This window comes from Oncorhynchus tshawytscha, linkage group LG14, assembly GCF_018296145.1.
Source record: "Oncorhynchus tshawytscha isolate Ot180627B linkage group LG14, Otsh_v2.0, whole genome shotgun sequence".
Taxonomy (NCBI): Eukaryota; Metazoa; Chordata; class Actinopteri; order Salmoniformes; family Salmonidae; genus Oncorhynchus; species Oncorhynchus tshawytscha.
This window is the reverse complement of record NC_056442.1, coordinates 34,959,925-34,982,655: the sequence shown is the minus strand read 5'-3', so window position 1 is coordinate 34,982,655 and position 22,731 is coordinate 34,959,925. Positions and strand designations below refer to the sequence as shown.

The 22,731-nt window shown below is 41.2% G+C and overlaps 1 protein-coding gene across 2 annotated transcripts in view; it reads right to left on the bottom strand.

The window, feature by feature from the left end:
- Positions 1-22,731, bottom strand: part of rpa1 (replication protein A1) — a 60,953-nt gene that overhangs the window by 6,184 nt on the left and 32,038 nt on the right. For both annotated transcript variants that reach the window (XM_024445191.1, XM_024445193.1), the window contains 3 exons: positions 15,485-15,661; positions 13,981-14,088; positions 13,569-13,655 (listed from right to left, as the gene is read on the bottom strand). In XM_024445191.1, the coding sequence (XP_024300959.1) occupies positions 13,569-13,655; positions 13,981-14,088; positions 15,485-15,661 (372 nt within the window). The remainder of the gene's footprint in view (positions 1-13,568; positions 13,656-13,980; positions 14,089-15,484; positions 15,662-22,731) is intronic.

Here is a 22,731-nt window from a genome sequence, read left to right as displayed (position 1 = left end):
ACATAAGGTCCCACCCATTGACAGTGCATGTAAAACCAAAAACCAAGCCATGAGGTCGAAGGAATTGTCCATAGTGTGCCGAGACATGATTGTGTCGATGCACAGATCTGGGGAAGGGTACCAAAACATTTCTGCAGCATTGAAGGTCCCCAAGAACAGTGGCCTCCATCATTCTTAAATTGAAGAAGTTTGGAACCACCAAGACTCTTCCTAGAGCTGGCCGCTCGGGCTAACTGAGCAATCGGGGGAAAAGGGCCTTGGTCATGGAGGTGACCAAGAATCCGATGGCCCCTGTGACAGAGCTCTAGAGTTCCTCTGTGGAGATGGGAGAACCTTCCAGAAGGACAACCATCTCTGCAGCACTCCACCAATCAGGCCTTTATGGTAGACTGGCCAGACAGAAGCCAGTCCTCAGTAAAAGGCACGAGAGCCCGCTTGAAGTTTGCCAAAAGGCACCTAAAGACTCAGACTATGAGAAACAAGAGACTCTCTGGTCTGATGAAACCAAGAATGAATTCCTTGGCCTGAATGCCATGCGTCACGTCTGGAGGAAACCTGGTACCATCCCTACGGGGAAGCATGGTGGTGGCAGCAGCAGCATGCTGTGGGGATGTTTTTCAGACTGGGAGACTAGTCAGGATCGAGGGAAAAATGAACGGAGCAAAGTACAGAGAGATCCGTGATGAAAACCTGCTCCCGAGCGCTCAGGACCTCAGACTGGGGCAAAGGTTCACTTTCCAACAGGACAATGACCCTAAGCACACAGCCAAGACAACGTAGGAGTGGCTTCAAGACAAGTCTCTGCATGTCCTTGAGTGGCCCAGCCAGAGCCCGGACTTGAACCCCATCTAACGTCTCTGGACCTGAAAATAGTTGGGCAGCAACGCTCCCCATCCAACCTGACAGAGCTTGAGAGGATCTGCAGAGAAGAATGGGAGAAATTCCCCAAATCCATGTGTGCCAAGCTTGTGGCGTCATAACCAAGAAGACCCAAGGCTGTAATTGCTGCCAAAGGTGCTTCAACAAAGTACTGTGTAAAGGGTCTGAATACTTATGCAAATGTGATCTTTATTTTTTATAAATCTGCAAATATATTGAAAAACCTGTTTTTTCTTTGTCATTATGGGTATTGTGTGTAAATTGATGGGGGAAAAAACAATTAAAATAAATTTTAGAATAAGGCCGTAACCTAACAAAATGTGGAAAAAGTCAAGTGGTCTGAATACTTTCCGAAGGCACTGTCATTAGATGAGAAAACTATCTCCAATGACTGATGCAAACTGCTGCTTGATAAAAAAAAGAGAGAAAAAAAAAGCTGCCGGTAATTTCCCCTGTCCAACACTGCTGCTCTCATGATGCTAAAGTACTGATGCTCTAGTAGTGCTGGTAGGAGTCATTAACCATGGCAACCAAGAAACAAAAACATGGGCTTTTTGTCAATTAGTGATGGGGGTGGGGGTAATCGATAGTTACCTATGGATATTATTTGAAGATATATATTATCGTTTTGACAATATTGCAATATCATTTTTGCACCGGCTGTACTTGTACCAAAACTCCTTCATAGCTTGTTCTCCATCTTCTTTTTAAATAGGGGAACAATTTGTTTTCAGCACTTTTATTCCCATGACTGAGTCTGGGTCTCTTGTCCCTCTACAGCAGACATATGTTGAGCAATATGTTTGGAACATTGAGTCGCAATAAAATCACAGAACCAAAATGCATATAGAATCGTGAGTACAACAATACATATGGTTTCGGCACCAAAGTATCATGATGCTATCGTATTGTGAGGGCCCTGGCAATTCCCAGTCCTAATGTCAATACGAGACCCTTACATTGATCATCCTACATTTATTTTTTATTTAACCTTTATTTAACTAGGAAAGTCAGTTAAGAACAAATTCTTATTTACTATGATGGCCTACCAAAAGGCCTGCAGGGACAGGGGGCTGGGATACATAAAAAAATGAAAAATAGGACAACACAACATAAAGAGACCTAAGACGACAACATAGCAAGGCAGGAACACATGACAACAGTGTCATGACGCTGGCCTGGGGGTAGGTTTATGACAGTCATAAATACCCCCCTTTCCTCTCTACCCTACTGATGTGACTATTGAAAATCCCTTGGTTAACATAGAGACATAGACAACGGTCCATGCGTTAAAAAGGACTAACATGTGCAACTACAGAACTAAGCCAACCTCAGCGTGAGCTTTGGTTGTGAATGGTATGAACTGTGAACTCTTATTCACTAAAGTAGTGAGACATCCTAGCCGTTGAGTTAGCAACAGCAGCTGTCAACATAGGCTAGGAAAGGACAGACAGAGTATCCCGTCTACCACACAACGACGACACTGCTACGTATCCCGTTCACAACCTGAAACACTCTTCAAAGGACAAAGGACTCTGTTGGGCAACACGGCCTTCCATCTACCACCAACCTATTGAAGCGCAGCTCAGAGTAAATATTTATTGCATTTTCCTTTTCCAAATGGGTGGTAATTTAGAATGCATAGGATATTGTATTTACGATAGCACAGCGTCTCCCTTTGTTCCTCAGTCTTCCCACACTTTCACTCAAACCCAATCCACTTTGCTTTGTGTTGTCACATCTGCTCCGTCCGCTAGGGACGTTTTCCTTTATGACATAATTTCTAATCAAGGTATGATTCATTCTGTGTGTATGTAATTCTGTGTGATTAGTTAGGTATTTAGTAAATAAATAATTAAACCCAATTTTGTATTGCTGATTGAACTTGTTAGCCAAGGTTTGTGAAGATAACCAAGAATTTACAACTTTCAGATGAGACTGAAATAAGGTGACGATTAATATTGACTGCTATTGATGTAAAATATTACTAGGTCTTTAAGAGTTTATTCAGAAGTTAACAACTCTATAAATATTATTTTTTGGTGCCCCGACTTTCTTGTTAAATTACATTTACATGATTAGCTCAATCAGGTAATATTAATTACAGAGAAAGGATTTTATAGAATAGCATGTCGTATCACTTAATCCGGCACAGCCAAAGACACGACAACAGCATGGTAGCAACACAACATGACAACAACATGGTAGCAACACAACATGGAAGCAGCACAAAACAATGTACACACATTATTGGGCACAGACAACAGCAGAAAGGGCAAGAAGGTAGAGACGACAATATATCACGCAAAGCAGCTACAAGTGTCCATGATTGAGTCTTTGAGATAAAACTTTCCAGTTTGAGTGTTAGTTGCAGCTCGTTCCAGTCGCTAGCTGCAGCGAACTGAAAAGACGAGCGACCCAGGGATTGTGTGTGCTTTGGGTACTTAAACAGAATGTGACTGGCAAAACAGGTGTTGTATGTGGAGGATGAGGGCTGCAGTAGGTATCTCAGATAGGGGGACATGAGGCCTAAGAGGGTTTTATAAATATGCATCAACCAGTGGGTCTTGCGAAGGGTATCCAGAGATGACCAGTTTACAGAGGAGCATAGAGTGAAGGGATGTGTCCTATAAGGAGCATTGGTGGCAAATCTGATGGCCGAATGGTAAAGAACATCTAGCCGCTCGAGAGCACCCTTACCTGCTGATCTATAAATTACATCTTCGTAATCTAGCACGGGTAGGACAGTCATCTGAATCAGGGTTAGTTTGGCAGCTGGGGTGAAAGAGGAGCGATTACGATAGAGGAAACCAAGCCTAGATTTAACATTAGCCTGCAGCTTTTATCTGTTCTGAGAGAAGGACAGTGTATTGTCGAGCTATACCCCCAAGTACTTGTATGAGGTGACAACCTCAAGCTCTAAATCCTCAGAGGTAGTAATCACACAGGTGGGGAGAGGAGTAATTCTTCTTACCAAACCCCATTACCTTTGTTTTGGAGGTGTTCAGAACAAGGTTAAGGGTAGAGAAAGCTTGTTGGACACTACGAAAGCTTTGTTGTAGAGCATTTAACACAAAATCTGGGCAGGGGCCAACTAAGTATAAGACTGTATCATCTGCATATAAATGGATGAGAGCTTCCTACTGCCTGAGCTATGTTGTTGATGTAAATTGAGAAGAGTGTGGGGCCTAGGATTGAGCCTTGGGGTGCTCCCTTGGTGACAGGCAGTGGCTGAGATTTTCTGACTTTATACACTGCACTCTTTGAGGTAGTTAGCAAACCAGGCCAAAGATATCATTGAGGACCTTTATCCTCTTGAAGCTAGGGGGCACTATTTTTATGTTTGGAAAAATAACGTTCCCAAAGTAAATGGCCTATTTCTCAGGACCAGATGCTAGAATATGCATATAATTGACAGCTTAGGATAGAAAACACTCTAAAGTTTCCAAAACTGTAAAAATATTGTCTGTTGAGTATAACAGAACTGATATTGCAGGCGAAAGCCTGAGAAAAATCCAATCAGGAAGTGACTCTTATTTTGAAACCTGTGTTCCTATGCATCCCTATTGACCATTGAAAGGGATATCAACCAGATTCCCTTTTCTATGGCTTCCCTAAGGTGTCTACAGCCTTTAGGCAAAGTTTCAGGCCTTTATTTAGAAGAATGAGCGTGAACGACCACATTACGTATGTGGTCAGGTGGGGGCTCTCAGAGTGATTTTTGCGCAAAAGAGAGGCGGCCATTGTGAAAAAGCGGTCGTAGTGAAAAGCCAACTGTCCCGGTTGATATATTATCGAATAGATATTTGAAAAAGACCTTGAGGATTGATTATAAAAAAAACGTTTGCCATGTTTATGTCGACATTATGGATATAATTTGGAATATTTGTTTGCGTTGTCGTGACCACTATTTCCAGTGGATTCCTGGGCATAACGCACCAAACTAACGGAGGTATTTGGATATAAAAAATATCTTTATGGAACAAAAGGAACATTTGCTGTCTAACTGGGAGTCTCGTGAGTGAAAACATCCGAAGATCAAAGGTAAACGGTTAATTTGATTGCTTTTCTGATTTTCGTGACCAAGCTTCCTGAAGCTAAGTGTACATAATGCTATGCTAGGCTATCGATAAACTTACACAAAAGCTTGTATTGCTTTCGCTGTAAAGGATCATTTCAAAATCTGAGATGACAGGGTGATTAACAAAAGGCTAAGCTGTGTTTCGCTATATTTCACTTGTGATTTCATGAATATTTTCTAGTAATATTTTTTGACTATTGCGCTATGCTATTCAGCGGTTGCTGATGACAAATATACCGGATCCGGGATGGGTAGTTCTAAGAGGTAAAAGGTTGCAGTGACACATCCATAACCTGAGTGGAAACCAGATTGCATACCATAGAAAATACTATAGACATCAAGAAAGCCAGTCAGTTGCTTATTGACAAGCTTTTCCAACACTTTTGATCAACAGGGCAAAATAGAAATAGGCCTATAACAGTTAGGATCAGCTTGATCTCCCCCTTTAAATAAAGGACGATCCGTGGATGCCTTCCAAGCAATGGGAACCTCCCCAGAAAGGAGAGTCAGGTTAAAAAGGTTGGAGATAGGCTTGGCGATGATCGGGGCAGCAACCTTAAAGAAGAAAGGGTCTAAACCATCTGACCCAGGGGGGGGGGGTTCAAGTTTCAGGAGCTTCTCTAGCACCTCGGACTCAGCGACTGCCTGCAGGGAGAAACTTTGTAGCGGGGCAGGGGGAAAAGAGGGAGAAGCATCGGGGATAGTTGCATTAGAAGGGGTGGGAGATGAGAATGTTGGACGGGAGAGGAGGAATGGCTGAGTCAAATAGGAATCCTGACTTAATGAAGTGGTGATTAAAGAGCTCAGCCATGTGCTTCTTGTCAGTAACAACCACATCATCAACTTTAAGGGACATGGGCAGCTGTGAGGAAGAGGGTTTATTCTCCAGGTCTTTTAACCGTTTTCCAGAACTTCTTGGGGTTAGACCCACAGAGAGAACTGCTCCTTAAAGTAACTAACTTTGGCCTGATTATTTGTGAGGATAACATCAAGAAGAGTAGCCTTTTCTGAGTGTTTGGGAGTCATACCTTGTGGGATTGGTAATAATCTGAGAAAGATTTAGGGAGTCCCATTGCTTTAGGACTTGGTCAGGTGGTTTAACCTCTTGCGTCGACCTGAGACGCAGACGTCCCATCTAGGCATCTGGAAATGCAAATGCGCTACGCCAAATGCTAATAGCACTCGTTAAAACTCAAACGTTCATCAAAACACACATGTAGGGCACTGAATTAAAGCTACACTTGTTGTGAATCTAGCCAACAAATCAGATTATTAAAATGCTTTTCGGCGAAAGCATGAGAAGCTATTATCTGATAGCATGCAACACCCCGAAATGCCTGAAGGCGACGTAAACAAAAGAATTAGCGTAGCCGGCGCTACACAAATAGCAGAAATAAAATATAAAACTTTCATTACCTTGGACGAACTTTTTTGTTGGCACTCCTATATGTCCCATAAACATCACTATTGGGTCTTTTTTTTCGATTAAATCGGTCCATATATACCCAAAATATCCATCTATGGAAACTGTGTTTCAGAAAAAAAGACCGTTTCAAAACGCTACGTCATTTTTTTTAATTAAAAAAGTTGACGATAAACTTTCACAAAACACTTCGAAATACTTTTGTAATCCAACTTTAGGTATTAGTAAACGTTAATAATCTATCAAATTGATCACGAGGCGATGTGTATTCAATAGCTCCACGCTTTCAAATCATCTTCCAAAATCTCTCTTCCAAAACTTCCTGTCGGAGACCGGATGGAAAGTGGTCTCTCTTCCTCGTTTGACCAAGAAACAACGAGAAGGCAATTGACAAGAGTGGTGACATCGTGTGGAAGCTGTAGGACTTGCAATCTCGGCCCTATTTAATTTCGTGCCCCTTGAACAATCAATGCAAGTGGCGCATGGATATTTTTTTCAGTGATCAGTTTTTTTTGCGCTTTTCGATGAAACAGACGCTCTGTTATAGTCACAGCGGTGATTTAACCAGTTTTAGAAATGTGAGTGTTTTCTATCCACACATACTAATCATATGCATATACTATATTCCTGGCATGAGTAGCAGGACGCCGAAATGTTGCGCGATTTTTAACAGAATGTTCAAAAATGTAGAGGGTCGACTTAAGAGGTTGCATGTCCCAGGTTAGGTCACCTAGCAGGACAAATTCAAACTTGGTGTAAGGGGCCAGGAGAGAGCTTAGGGCAGGTAGGGTACAGGCCGGTGCTGTTGGAGGACAATTAGCACCCAGCAACAGTCAACAAAGAGATATTGGAAAGTTTAATTCTTAAAACCAGAAAATCTAATTGACTGGGGACAGACTTGGAGACAACCGAGCTACATCAGAAAACATTCTCTACAACCTAGCTACACAACTCAACGTAAAAACAAAACTTGAAAAAAAAAACACTTCCTTTTCTTTTTCTTAGGAAGAAAAATCCGCAGATGTGTTTTAAAACTTCTTGGCGCAGTCATCCCATTAGCGGGATCATTTTCGTCAACATCCGCTGAATTGCAGAGCGCCAAATTCAAATTAAATCACAAAAAATATTAAATTTTCATGAAATCACAAGTGCAATATAGCGAAACACAGTTTAGCTTGTTGTTAATCAGATTTTAAAAAAGCTTTACAGCTAAAGCAAACTAAGAGTTTATGTAAGGACATCTCTCTCAGCAGACAAAACATTACAAACAGCAAAGTAGATTGGTCACGAAAGTCAGAAAAGCAATAAAATGAATCTCTTACCTTTGATGATCTTTGGATGTATGCACTCACGAGACTGCCAGTTACACAATAAATGTTCCTTTTGTTCCATAAATATTATTTTTTACATCCAAAAAACCTCCATTTGGTTGGCACGTTTTGTTCAGAAATCCACAGGCTCGAGCGGTCACGATGGGGCAGGCGGAAATTCCAAATAGTATCCGTAAAGTTCGTAGAAACATGTCAAACGTTTTTACATTTTTTAAATAATCAATCCTCAGGTTGTTTTTACAATAAATTATCGATAATATTTCAACCGGACCGTAGCTTTTTCAATAGGAGAGAGAGAAAATGTCTGCTCTAAGCTGTTGCACATGCAAAACTCTGCTGGCACCCAGCCATTCACTGACCCGATGTGATCGTTCTCGCTCATTTTTCAGAATAAAAGGCTGAAACTATGTCTAAAGACTGTTCACACCATGTGGAAGCCATCGGGAAAGGAATCTGGTTGATATCCCTTTAAATGGAGGGAAGGCATGCAATGGAACAGGGAGCTTTCAAAATAATAAGAGGCACTTCCTATTTGGATTTTCCTCAGGTTTTCGCCTGCAATATCAGTTCTGTTTTACTCACAGACAACATTGACAGTTTTGTAAACTCTAGAGTGTCTTCTATCCTAATCTGACAAATATATGCATGTTATAGCTTCTATGCCTGAGAAATAGACAGTTTCATTTGGGTACGTTTTTCATCCAAACATCAAAATACTGCCCCCTATAGTCAACAGGTTAAGGAGACATTGGGTTGAGGCAATGGTCAGGACATCCTTGAAACAGCAGAATCCTGTAAGCTGCCGAGGCTGAGCTGGCTGTGTCGTGTTCGCAATCTCCCCAGCACAGCAATGGTGTGACAGATTGTGGTCTCGACTCTTCTGTTGTTAATGGGCCTCCCTGGCAAAGCTCCAACTCTCCCTGCTCACAGTCCCAACCCAATCAATTATTTTATGCTGTGCCCTCAAAACAAGGCTCCATCTGTGTAGTTTCCAGAAGAGGGTGACCACAAGTAATCTGTGTGCACCTTTCACATAGCCCCTGAAAATGAGCCGTCTAAAGAAAACACACTGTCTGTTCTGTGGGCTCTTTCTACAGACGAACGGATAGAAGGAGAGGGCAAGAAGAGGTAAAGGGGAAGAGGCGGTAATACAAACAATGTAAGGAGAAATGTCACAACCAACTGCTAATATTTGTCAGGCCAACTGGAATATCAATGTCAAACAGGTGAACATACTGTACAATACCAGTCAAAAGTTTGGATACACCTACTCATGCAAGGGTTTTTCTTTATTTTTTATTATTTTCTACATTGTAGAATAATGGCGAAGACATCAAAACTATGAAATAACAAATATGGAATCATGTAGTTACAAAAAAAAGTGTAAAACTAAATATATTTTATATTTGAGATTCTTCAAAGTAGCCACCCTTTGCCTTGACAGCTTTACACTCTCTTGGCATTCTCTCAACCAGCTCCATAAAGTAGTCACCTGGAACACATTCAATTAACAGGTGTGCCTTGTTAAAAGTTAATTTGTGGAATTTATTTCCTTCTTAATGCGCTTGAGCCAATCAGTTGTGTTGTGACAAGGTAGGAGTGGTATACAGAATACAGGCCTATCTGGTAAAAGACCAAGTCCATATTATGGCAAGAACAGCTCAAATAAGCAACGAATAACGACAGTCCATGATTATTTTAAGACATTAAGGTCAGTCAATAAATGTTCACTTTTTTCCCTAGTGCAGTCGCAAAAACCATCAAGCGCTATGATGAAACTGTCTCACGAGGACCACCACAGGAAAGGAAGATCCAAAGTTACCTCTGCTGCAGAGGATAAGTTTGTTACTTGGGGTGGCAGATAGCCTAGTGGTTAGAGTGATGGGGCATTTACCGAAAGGTTGCAAGATCGACTCCCCGAGCTGACAAGGTAAAAAGCCGTTCTGCCCCTGAACAAGGCAGTTAACCTACTCTTCCTAGGCCTTCATTGTAAATAAGAATTTGTTAACTGATTTGCCTAGTTAAATTTGTTTTAAATACAGTTACCAGCCTCAGAAATTACAACCCAAATTAATGCTTCATGGAGTTCAAATAAGAGACACATCTCAACTAGAGGTCGACCGATTATGATTTTTCAACACCGATACCGATTATTTGAGGACCAAAAAAGCCGATAACAAATAATCGGCCATTAAAAAAAAAAAAGTATTTCTAATAATGACAATTACAACCATACTGAATGAACAGTTATTTTAACTTTATATAATACATCAATAAAATCAATTTAGCCTCAAATAAATAATGAAACATGTTCAATTTGGTTTAAATAATTCAAAAACAAAGTGTTGGAGAAGAAAGTAAAAGTGCAATATGTGCCATGTAAAAAAGCTAACGTTTAAGTTCCTTGCTCAGAACACGAGAACATATGAAAGCTGGTGGTTCCTTTTAACATGAGTCTTCAATATTCCCAGGTAAGAAGTTTTAGGTTGTAGTTATTATAGGACTATTTCCCTCTATACCATTTGTATTTCATTAACCTTTGACTATTGGATGTTCTTATAGGCACTTTAGTATTGCCAGTGTAACAGTATAGCTTCCGTCCCTCTCCTCCCTGGGCTCGAACCAGAAACACAACAACAGCCACCCTCGAAGCAGCGTTACCCATGCAGAGCAAGCAAGGGAAACAACCACAGGCTCAGAGCAAGTGACATTTGAAATGCTATTAGCGCGCGCCAACTAGCCAGCCATTTCACTTCGGTTACACCAGCCTCATCTCGGGAGTTGACAGGCTTGAAGTCACAAACAGCGCAATGCTTGACGCACAACGAAGAGCTGCTGGCAAAACGCACTAAAGTGCTGTTTGAATGAATGTTTACGCGTCTGCTTCTGCCAAACACAGCTCAGTCAGATACTTATATACTTGTATGCTCAGTCAGATTATATGCAACGCAGGACACGCTAATATATAATATAAATAATATCTAGTAATATCATCAACCAAGTGTAGTTAACTAGTGATTATGATTGATTGTTTTTTATAAGATAAGTTTAATGCTAGCTAGTAACTTACCTTGGCTTACTGCATTCGCGTAACAGGCAGTCTCCTTGTGGAGTGCAATGTAATCAGGTGGTTAGAGCATTGGACTTGTTAACTGTAAGGCTGCAAGATTGAATCCCCCAAGCTGACAAGGTGAAAATCTATCGTTCTGCCCCTGAAAGAGGCAGTTAACCCACCGGTCCTAGGCCGCCATTGAAAATAAGAATGTGTTCTTAACTGACTTGCCTAGTTAAATAAAGATTAAATAAAGGTGTCCAAAAATACCGATTTCCGATTGTTATGAAAACTTGAAATCGGCCCTAATTGAAATCGGCCACTCCGATTAATGGGTCAACCTCTAATCTCAACATCAATTGTTCAGAGGAGACTGCGTGAATCAGGCCTTCATCGTTAAATTGCCGCAAAGAAACCACTACTAAAGGACACCAATAAGAAGAGACTTGCTTGGGCCAAGAAACACCAGCATTGGACATTAGACAAAGATTTTTGGTTCCAACCACCGTGTCTTTGAGAGATGCAGAGTAGGTGAACAGATGATTTCTGCATGTGTGGTTCCCACCGTGAAGAATGGAGGTGTGATGGTCCTTTGCTGGTGACACTGTCAGTGATTTATTTTGAATTCAAGGCACACTTAACCAGCATGGCTACCACAGCATTCTGCAGTGATAAGCCATCCCATCTTGCTTACGCTTAGTGGGACTAATCATTTGTTTTTCAACAGGACAATGACCCAACAACTTCAGGCTGTGTACGGGCTATTTGACCAAGGAGAGTGACGGAGTGCTGCATCAGATGGCCCGGCCTCCACAATCACCCGACCCCAACCCAGATGGTTTGAGATGAGTTGGACCGCAGATTGATGGGAAAGCAGCCAATAAGTGCTCAGCGTATGTGGGCACTCCTTCAAGACTGTTGGAAAAGCATTCCAAGTGAAGCTGGTGGAGAGAATGCCAAGAGTGTGCAAAGCTGTCATCAAGGCAAAGGGTGCCTACTTTAACACTATTTTTGGTTACTACATGATTCCATGTGTGTTATTTCATAGTTTTGATGTCTTCACGATTATTCTACAATGTAGAAAATTGTAAAAAGAAACTATTGAATGAGTAGGTGTGTCCAAACTTGACTGGTACTGTATAAAGAAGCGGCTTACATGCAAATTTCAATAAAATGCCATTCTTTTTCCTCCCATCTAGATGACTGGAATCGAACCAGACAACCTGGTATGAAGTAAAAAATGTATGTTGGGCTTGGGAGGTATACTGGGGCCATTGGAAAAAGCCACAGGATGGTATTTCAATACCGTCAATAGCGTTGAGACCTTTTCTTTTATGTTTTTTTAATACTTGTCGCTACTTTAAGTAAATACCTTCAGGCAATTTGTGCAATACGTTAGGAGATATAGAACATTGCGTTCTTCATTTCACCTGTCACATTATGAAGCTTATTGTTTGTATACAGCATGTGCCAGGTGATCTAATTACAGTATGGAATTCACAACAGTTGTGCATTTGGTTTGCTAATTTAGTATCTGGTTAGCTATCTAGTTAAGTGGTTAGCTTCTTCTAAAATCAAGCATTCGCTTGGTAACAGCAGAGAAACCCTTCCTGAATCAACAGCCTTGCTGGCTAATATTTGTTTTGTGCATACAGCAAAGTGTAGCATTTTTTTGTTACTTGTATAGTTTAGGTCAGAAAATGTACAACATTTTTGCAATGTGCTCATTAGCATTTGGTTAGCATTCTCTATGGGATTTTACATGTACTTGTTAGCATTGGATTACAGAGTATTAGTGGGGTTTGAAAACAGCACCTCGTGTGCTCAGTGTCGGTATTACTGAATATTCCGGAATGGTATGACAACCTGGATACTGCCAAAGTCTAATGTCTATTGGTTGACAAATATATATATATATATTTTTCATCGGGTGATACTGATCATAGCGATCTTTACACCACCGTTATCGATTAATAATAAACCAAATAAATTATGCTAATCTGAGCACTTCAATTTCTTTAAATTATTTTCATTTTTCAAATGTATGCAATTACATTTTATAGTGTCTTTGAAGAGACGTTTTCACTTGGAGCAAAATTTGTGTGTTAAGGGAATTTTTATTAATGATGACTAATTATGTATACATTTCAATCAGGACTGACTAATCAGAATACTATTATGTTACTGTATATGTATGAATTTTCTTTCTTAATCCTAGTACTGAATATAATGTGTGTAAATATAATCAAGAATTAGAACAATGACTGTCTGTTCCTTGGTAGAAATTAATGAACTATATCTTCAGACTGGCTAGAATGCTTATCTACACAGGAAGACCTTGGCTCAGTCATAAATTATATTAAATTGGTAGGGAGACGATGTGGGAAGGCTTGAGATACTGCCTTTGTACCAGGGTGGGAGAAGAGACGGGACAGTTCGAAAACTAATGACGTCATTTTCAGTTTATAACCTGTGGTAAACTGTTTCGTGTTCAGTACTCTCGTGAATAAAGGCTGCTGTTTGACTTTAGACTGGGCTCTGTCCATTTCTATAAAATAAGGGTTATACAAATCCTTATAAATTGACAGAGTGTTTAATTTTAATTGGGTATTAAAACAGAGGAATTCAATTCCTGTAACATTGTGATACATTTTTTTGAAAATAAATAAATCATATTTTTATTTTTTTACATCTCATATCTGAAAAACGATGCGTCGGCCAATAAATTGCGACCAGTGTAGCCTCCCAAATACAAGTATTGTATCAGACCCAAAAATCCCATATATGTCAAGCGATACTTACATTGTAGGTCTCCAGCTTGACTCTGTTGCGGAAGATGAACGTGTGGAAGTTGGCCTGCTGAAAGATCTCCTCGAAGGCAGCTTCATTCTGCATGAAAATTAACCAAATGTGATCAATTTAACTTTAATGACATTTCAAAAACTTGGCTTGTTTCCATTAAAACGCCATTGTTTTAATCAAGATGGCAGGTCCTAAATCAAAGCCTCTTCCCATCTTTTTTTAAATGTATTTTTTTCATGTAGGCTATATGAGAGCCTACAGAGACCACAGGGCACAGCAGCCTGTTCATGCAGAGCAGAGGTAGCTGGAGCTGGTCGCTAGACAGTGCCTGGGGTTCAGCACCTCCCCAGGCCCTTTCTCAAGGCCAGGCAGACGGGTGGGAGAGGCAGACGGGTGGGAGAGTAAGGCTCACCGAGTCTTTGAGTTGCCCTAGGTAAGCAGCGTTCTGTCCCAGGATGGCTTCAGCACTCTCCTGGAAGCAGGTCACCCACTGGTTGTCCCCGTAGTCTGCTATGTTGGCCTGCAGGACGAGAGGAGGAACATAGAGACAGACACATGGTAGGAGTGAGTACTGGGGAAAGTCAAAGGGAGAGGGAAAGGTCATCTGGGCTTTATTGATCATAGGTTGCAACACACATGGCACCTATTTCCCTTTATAGTGCACCTACTTTTGACCAGAGTGCAATGGGCCCTGGTCAAAAGAAGTGCGCCGCATAGGGTGCCATTTGGACGCAGGCAGAGTCTATTTAAAAAAGGTAGGCTTCTCAGGGATTTGGTACTTTGGTTTATTGTTGTGTATGATGTCACGTTGCTACTGAATAATCAATGTATTGTCAATTGCACAAGTTTATATTGCTGGGAAAATCATTATTATAGAACTCTTCTGTTCTATACATTTGACAGGCAGGGACTTCAAACACCAGAAGATCCAAGGTGTACGTGTGATGCGAGCTGCGCGCAATGGTAGCATATTCACAGCTTATGTTCCAGCTCTGTGGAGAAAAGCAATATGCTGACTGGCGAGAGGTTCAAAACAAAAGGCACTTATTTTAGATGTCTGGCTGCAAGAGCTTGTTTGCTGACTAAATAAGGTAGTATTTGAATGCTGCTATTTTAAACAAGCAGAGACAAAATGCCTCAGCATCGAGCAACAGCATTGAGGGGAAAATAGAGCAATTAACGCAACATAATCCTGACTTACACCCAACAAAACAAATCAAAATGAATCCTAAATAGCCAGCCACTATTTGACGCTTGCAGCAGCGACAGCAGAATGGATTAAATAATAATCTTCTTCAAACATGACTGTAAAGAGATCTGATGGAGAGTTAGTTAAGCACCGTGAGAGAAGAAGTACCATAAGGGAGACTGGCTGGAGGCCTATGAGAAAGAGAAGAGCAAAAGAAAGGAGAAAGAGCGAAAGGGAAAGAGCACACGAAAGAGAGCAAAAAAGAACGAGCGAAAGAAAGGAGGGGTGAATGAGAGAGCAAGAGTGAAAGGAAGAACAAAGACAGAAAGCAAACGTGTGCATGCCAGAGAGAAAGAGCGAAAGGGAAAGAGCGAAAGGGAAAGAGCACACGAAAGAGAGCAAGAAAGAACAAGCGAAAGAAAGGAGGGGTGAAAGAGAGAGAAAGAGTCATGAGAAGCAGTAGATGAGTCCCCCAGAGAAAACCCTCAGCCACAGCCAAACCCATAACCACAGCAGCCACAGCCCCCACCCTCAGGGACCTGTGAGGATAGGAGAGAATGAAAAGAGGCCTAGGGGACGGGGTGAGGAGAGGGCAGGTACCCTGTAACAGTGAGGGTGAATGGGGTGGCAGAGTGGGACTCAGCATGTGTGTGCATGCGCACGTGTGTGTGTCCTCTTTGTCTAAAGTCTCTGGCCTCACAGTCACAGACAGAGGTAAGTCACTCACAGAGAGGATGAGTCGGTACTTGAAGTTGGGGAACTCTTTGTCACACTTCTCACAGCGGAACATGCCGTTCTGCTGGTCCACCACCTTCTTACTGCAGTCCTGACTAGGGCACGCCTGGTACAGACAGTTCTCCTTACGGATGTACACTATGGTGGCGATGCAGCTGAAGTAGTCTGCCTGGAGGGACAAACACACAACATTCCTGAACATACTTCTTAGTTGTTTTAAAAATGTGTACACCAGATGTTTTGTGGAAGACCATATTGCAATACATGAAGCTGAAGTAGTCTTCCTGGACACAAACACAAAACATAACAGAATTTTTCTGTCAATCGTTCTGAAGCGTAGATATTTTGTGGCAGGCAATATTGTAATGGACAATATGTGCAGGCTTGGTCCATGATTTCTATGTAAAGGTTGATGCCATTACATTACACGGCGCAGAACTAACAACTGAGAAGCATAAAGAGCAGATCTGAGAGAACATCAACAAAAATATTCAAACTGTATTAAAGAGAAACATTACTGCAGTGGGATGAAAAAATTACAAATCAACTGCAATCTGCATAGCATAGCTCCAAACACAAATGCAAAACAGCAAAGGCAGGCTGCCTACTTTCAACCAGGGTTTATAGGCAATACCACATGGTAATATCTCATTATGTAAACACACAAGAACCTCTAAGGCCAAGCGCCTTCATCAGTCAGTCATTATGATTCATCCAGAGGACAAAACAGGGTGTGCTCTTTAAAAAAAATCATAACACTTCCTTACACCCCAGGAAGAGTTGCTGCTGTCTTGGCAGCAGCTAATGAGGACCCATAATAATACAACATAAAGACCTACAGTAGGATTACAATGGGTGGAATTTTAATAACCTGGACATCCTGACTCATATTCATGGAAGGGAACATTGCCTGGCGTACCGAAAGGAAAGTAGGGGACAGGAAACAGGACATTTCTGCATGGTGCACTTCATTGTTCACAATCTAGACGGAGGCCCCAGGCAAAATCTTAACCTCCAGTTTTTGAAGGAAATAAATAGAAAAACAAAAGGGAACGTTGCTGCCGTAATTGATCCCCCCCCCCCTACAAGCTAACTGCTGGCCTCTTTAAAACTAGCACATTTCCCCCAACATCAGACAACCCCTAACTTCAGACACTAGTGGTTGGAGGATTAAATCACTTCGAACTCAACATTTAAATGTCCTGGAAAATAGCGGTACATTTTGCGACTAAAGACAACCTTCTAGCTAGCTGACACAACCAATTTTAATTTATGTAAGTTAGGTTCAGAGTTTTCCAAAAAGAGATATATATGATAACTATACACACACGTCTTTCCAGTTCACTGCAGCTAGCAACTGGAACGAGCTGCAACAAACACTCAAACTGGACAGTTTTGTCTCAATCTCTTCAAAGACTCAATCATGGACACTCTTACTGACAGTTACGGCTGCTTTGCGTGATGTATTGTTGTCTCTACCTTCTTTCCCTTTGTGCTGTTGTCTGTGCCGAATAATGTTTGTACTATGTTTTGTGCTGCTACCATGTTCTCATGTAGCTACCATGCTGTGTTGTCATGTGTTGCTGCCTTGCAATGTTGTCGTCTTAGGTCTCTCTTAATGTAATGTCTCGTCGTGATGTGTGTTTTGTCAAATAAATAAATAAATATATCTCCTGTGGGGATGGGGGCTTTTTTTTATATATATATATATATATAAAAAAAAAACATCCCCACAGGAGGTTTTTTGCCTTTTGGTAGGCAATCATTGTAAATCAGAATTTGTTCTTAACTGACTTGCCTAGTAGAATAAAGGTTAAATGAATAAAAATAAATACACATTTTGTGGGACAAGCTGTATATTATAACAGACCACACATCATTTAATATCCAACTTCTACCTAAATTATTCATACTCATGTATATGTTAGTATTACATTTATCTACTTTCTCAAAACACAAGATTAATCTGTAAAACAAATGAATCAACTTAATACCTCTGAAATTAACGAGTCACTCACCACAGAGAGAGAGATGAGACCGATGAAAAATGTTCCTCCTGATCCCCCCCTGTCTTTGTCACAAGGCTTTACACACGCAGGCAGTGTCAAGGAATCGGGAGGGAGCGGGCTGTGGACGGGGTTAGCCATTTGCTGTCGAGAGGGCAAGCCGGTGTTGTGGAAATTTGAGATTGTGACAGAGACTTTGTGACAGGGACAATTAATTGCTGCTGACTTGCGGAGGGCCTTCAGAGGGCCGACCTTGTGACCCTGTGTCTCCATGGGCTGAGCAGGAGTGGTACCAGGAGAGGACAGACTGTGCTTGAGTCAGCTCCTCATTTCAGACACTACAGGCTGAACTAGAGCCCTGGGTCACACCTCTACCTTCCTCTCTCCTAGTGCCAAGAGAAATTGCCTTAACCCAGCAGGATAGTCTGGAGGACTCTAATGAAGGTCAAGGGAACTAGTGAATCAGCAATGCTAATACTGGTTAGCATATATTGCCAACAGCCTACTCTACAATGAGATGGTGAGTACGTTTACATGCACACTAATAATTCTATATTAAACCGATCATGGCAGTAGGCAGAGTATTGAAACAGTAATGTAAACACCTTACTCTGCTTATCTTAAAAATCGACAGAAAGCCAAAATCGAAGTAAGCATACGGCGATTAAAACACTTGGATTTCTGAACAATCTTGCAAATGATTAAGACATGTAAATGGCTTAACTGGAGTTCCAGTGGTGTATTTGATCTGTGCCTGTGCCAGCACCGGTAGCACAAGCCTCCCTCTTATGTGCGAGTGAAGTGAGTTCAGAAAAAACTGAAAGCATGCATCTTAGAAATAGTTCTCACATACAAACGTTTACATGTTCGAACTCGGAACCAAAAAGATCTCGCAAAAATAACATGGTCCCTGTGGTAGAATATTTATTTCATTGGCGATTTCCTGAATTGAACAAAAGTCCCATCAGGAAGCCTGATGTCAGAAGGGTCCATGTAAACAGGATTATTAGGGAAATTGTTATTCTTGCAAGTAAACGATTTAAACTATTATATTAATCTGACTAACCACAATAATGGCATTACTGCAGTACATGTAACCTACAGAATCTACTTTACTTTACAATGTGAGGGGAGTGTCAAGTAACTGGTTAGCCTATATTAGGTGTCCATACACTCTACAATGTGAGGGGAGTGTCAAGTAACTGGTTAGCCTATATAGGTCTCCATACACTCTGCAATGTGAGGGGAGTGTCAAGTAACTGGTTAGCCTATATAGGTGTCCATACACTCTGCAATGTGAGGGGAGTGTCAAGTAACTGGTTAGCCTATATAGGTGTCCATACACTCTGCAATGTGAGGGGAGTGTCAAGTAACTGGTTAGCCTATATAGGTGTCCATACACTCTACAATGTGAGGGGAGTGTCAAGTAACTGGTTAGCCTATATTAGGTGTCCATACACTCTACAATGTGAGGGGAGTGTCAAGTAACTGGTTAGCCTATATAGGTCTCCATACACTCTGCAATGTGAGGGGAGTGTCAAGTAACTGGTTAGCCTATATAGGTCTCCATACACTCTGCAATGTGAGGAGAGTGTCAAGTAACTGGTTAGCCTATATAGGTGTCCATACACTCTACAATGTGAGGGGCGTGTCAAGTAACTGGTTAGCCTATATTAGGTGTCCATACACTCTACAATGTGAGGGGAGTGTCAAGTAACTGGTTAGCCTATATAGGTGTACATACACTCTACAATGTGAGGGGAGTGTCAAGTAACTGGTTAGCCTATATAGGTGTACATACACTCTACAATGTGAGGGGAGTGTCAAGTAACTGGTTAGCCTATATACAGTGCCTTGCGAAAGTATTCGGCCCCCTTGAACTTTGCGACCTTTTGCCACATTTCAGGCTTCAAACAAAGATATAAAACTGTATTTTTTTGTGAAGAATCAACAACAAGTGGGACACAATCATGAAGTGGAACGACATTTATTGGATATTTCAAACTTTTTTAACAAATCAAAAACTGAAAAATTGGGCGTGCAAAATTATTCAGCCCCCTTAAGTTAATACTTTGTAGCGCCACCTTTTGCTGCGATTACAGCTGTAAGTCGCTTGGGGTATGTCTCTATCAGTTTTGCACATCGAGAGACTGAAATTTTTTCCCATTCCTCCTTGCAAAACAGCTTGAGCTCAGTGAGGTTGGATGGAGAGCATTTGTGAACAGCAGTTTTCAGTTCTTTCCACAGATTCTCGATTGGATTCAGGTCTGGACTTTGACTTGGCAATTCTAACACCTGGATATGTTTATTTTTGAACCATTCCATTGTAGATTTTGCTTTATGTTTTGGATCATTGTCTTGTTGGAAGACAAATCTCCGTCCCAGTCTCAGGTCTTTTGCAGACTCCATCAGGTTTTCTTCCAGAATGGTCCTGTATTTGGCTCCATCCATCTTCTCATCAATTTTAACCATCTTCCCTGTCCCTGCTGAAGAAAAGCAGGCCCAAACCATGATGCTGCCACCACCATGTTTGACAGTGGGGATGATGTGTTCAGGGTGATGAGCTGTGTTGCTTTTATGCCAAACATAACGTTTTGCATTGTTGCCAAAAAGTTCAATTTTGGTTTCATCTGACCAGAGCACCTTCTTCCACATGTTTGGTGTGTCTCCCAGGTGGCATGTGGCAAACTTTAAACGACACTTTTTATGGATATCTTTAAGAAATGGCTTTCTTCTTGCCACTCTTCCATAAAGGCCAGATTTGTGCAATATACGACTGATTGTTGTCCTATGGACAGAGTCTCCCACCTCAGCTGTAGATCTCTGCAGTTCATCCAGAGTGATCATGGGCCTCTTGGCTGCATCTCTGATCAGTCTTCTCCTTGTATGAGCTGAAAGGTTAGAGGGACGGCCAGGTCTTGGTAGATTTGCAGTGGTCTGATACTCCTTCCATTTCAATATTATCGCTTGCACAGTGCTCCTTGGGATGTTTAAAGCTTGGGAAATCTTTTTGTAACCAAATCCGGCTTTAAACTTCTTCACAACAGTATCTCGGACCTGCCTGGTGTGTTCCTTGTTCTTCATGATGCTCTCTGCGCTTTTAACGGACCTCTGAGACAATCACAGTGCAGGTGCATTTATACGGAGACTTGATTACACACAGGTGGATTGTATTTATCATCATTAGTCATTTAGGTCAACATTGGATCATTCAGAGATCCTCACTGAACTTCTGGAGAGAGTTTGCTGCACTGAAAGTAAAGGGGCTGAATAATTTTGCACGCCCAATTTTTCAGTTTTTGATTTGTTAAAAAAGTTTGAAATATCCAATAAATGTCGTTCCACTTCATGATTGTGTCCCACTTGTTGTTGATTCTTCACAAAAAAATACAGTTTTATATCTTTATGTTTGAAGCCTGAAATGTGGCAAAAGGTCGCAAAGTTCAAGGGGGCCGAATACTTTCGCAAGGCACTGTAGGTGTCCATACACTCTACAATGTGAGGGGAGTGTCAAGTAACTGGTTAGCCTATATAGGTGTCAATACACTCTACAATGTGAGGGGAGTGTCAAGTAACTGGTTAGCCTAAATTAAATCAAAATCAAATTTTACTTAACCAACAATGCAGTTCAAGAAATAGAGTTGAGAAAATATTGACTAAAACTAAAGTAAAATTTTTATTTTTTTTAAAGTAACAGAAAATACCAATAACGAGGCTAGATACAGGGGCTACCGGGACACCGAGTCAGTGTGCGGGGGTACAGGTTAGTTGAGGTAATTTGTGTTGGTAGCGGTAAAATTAATATGCATAGATAATAAACAGTGACTATCAGCAGTGACTATCACCAAATGCATGCTCTTCAACCGTTTGTTGCCCGCACCTGCCCGCCCGACCAGCATCACTATTCTGGACGGTTCTGACTTTGAATATGTGGACTACAAATACCTAGGTGTCTGGATAGACTGTAAACTCTCCTTCCAAACTCATATTAAACATCTCCAATCCAAAATTAAATCTAGAATCGGCTTCCTATTTCGCAACAAAGCATCCTTCACTCACACCGCCAACATACCCTCGTAAAACTGACTATTCTACCGATCCTCGACGATGTAATTTACAAAATGACTTCCAATACTCTACTCTGCAAACTGGATACAGTCTATCTCACTGCCATCCGTTTTGTCACCAAAGCCCCTTACACCACCCACCACTGCGACCTGTATGCTCTAGTCGGCTGGCCCTTGCTACATATTCGTCGCCAGACCCACTGGCTCCAGGTCATCTATAAGTCTGTGCTAGGTAAAGCTCTGCCTTACCTCAGCTCACTGGTCACGATATCAACACCCACCCGTAGCACGCGCTCCAGCAGGTATATCGCACTGGTCGTCCCCAAAGCCAACACTCTTTTGGCCGCCTTTCCTTCCAGTTATCTGCTGCCAATGACTGGAACGAATTAAAAAATAAAAAATTTTTTTTTTTAAATCGCTGAAGCTGGAGACTTATATTTCCCTCAATAACTTTAAACATCAGCTATCTGAGCAGCTAACCGATCGCTGCAGTTGTACATAGCCCATCAGTACATAGCCCACCCAATCTACCTACCTCATCCCCATATTGTTTTTATTTACTTTTCTGCTCCTTTGCACACCAGTATTTCTACTTACTTGCACGTCATCATCTGCTCATCTATCAGTCCAGTGTTAATTTGCTAAACTGTAATTACTTTGCTACTATGGCCTATTTATTGCCTTACCTCCTCACATCACTTGCACACACTGTATATATATTTTTTTGTTCTTCTATTGTGTTATTGACTGTACGCTTGTTTATTCCATGTGTAACTCTGTGTTGTTGTTTGTGTCGCACTGCTTTGCTTTATCTTGGCCAGGTAGCAGTTGTAAATGAGGACTTGTTCTCAACTAGCTTAGGTTAAATGAAGGTGTAATAAAAATTATTTAGACAGGGTAGGAACCAAAGTGATGTTCCGTGTTTCCTAGGTGGACCCTATATTCTTTGGCTACATTAAATCTTTATTCATATAAAAAACATATTCATGCTTCGCCTATTCCTCTTTGATTTAGAAGACTGTTCGCTAGCCAGCGATTAGCATTAGTGGCTAACACGATTTAGGTTAACTTGCTAAGAAAATACAAACTAGCTGTTTGCAGATCTAAGAAACACAAACTAATATTGTAATTATAGAACGCTTGTGGATTTATATTAAAATCAAAGT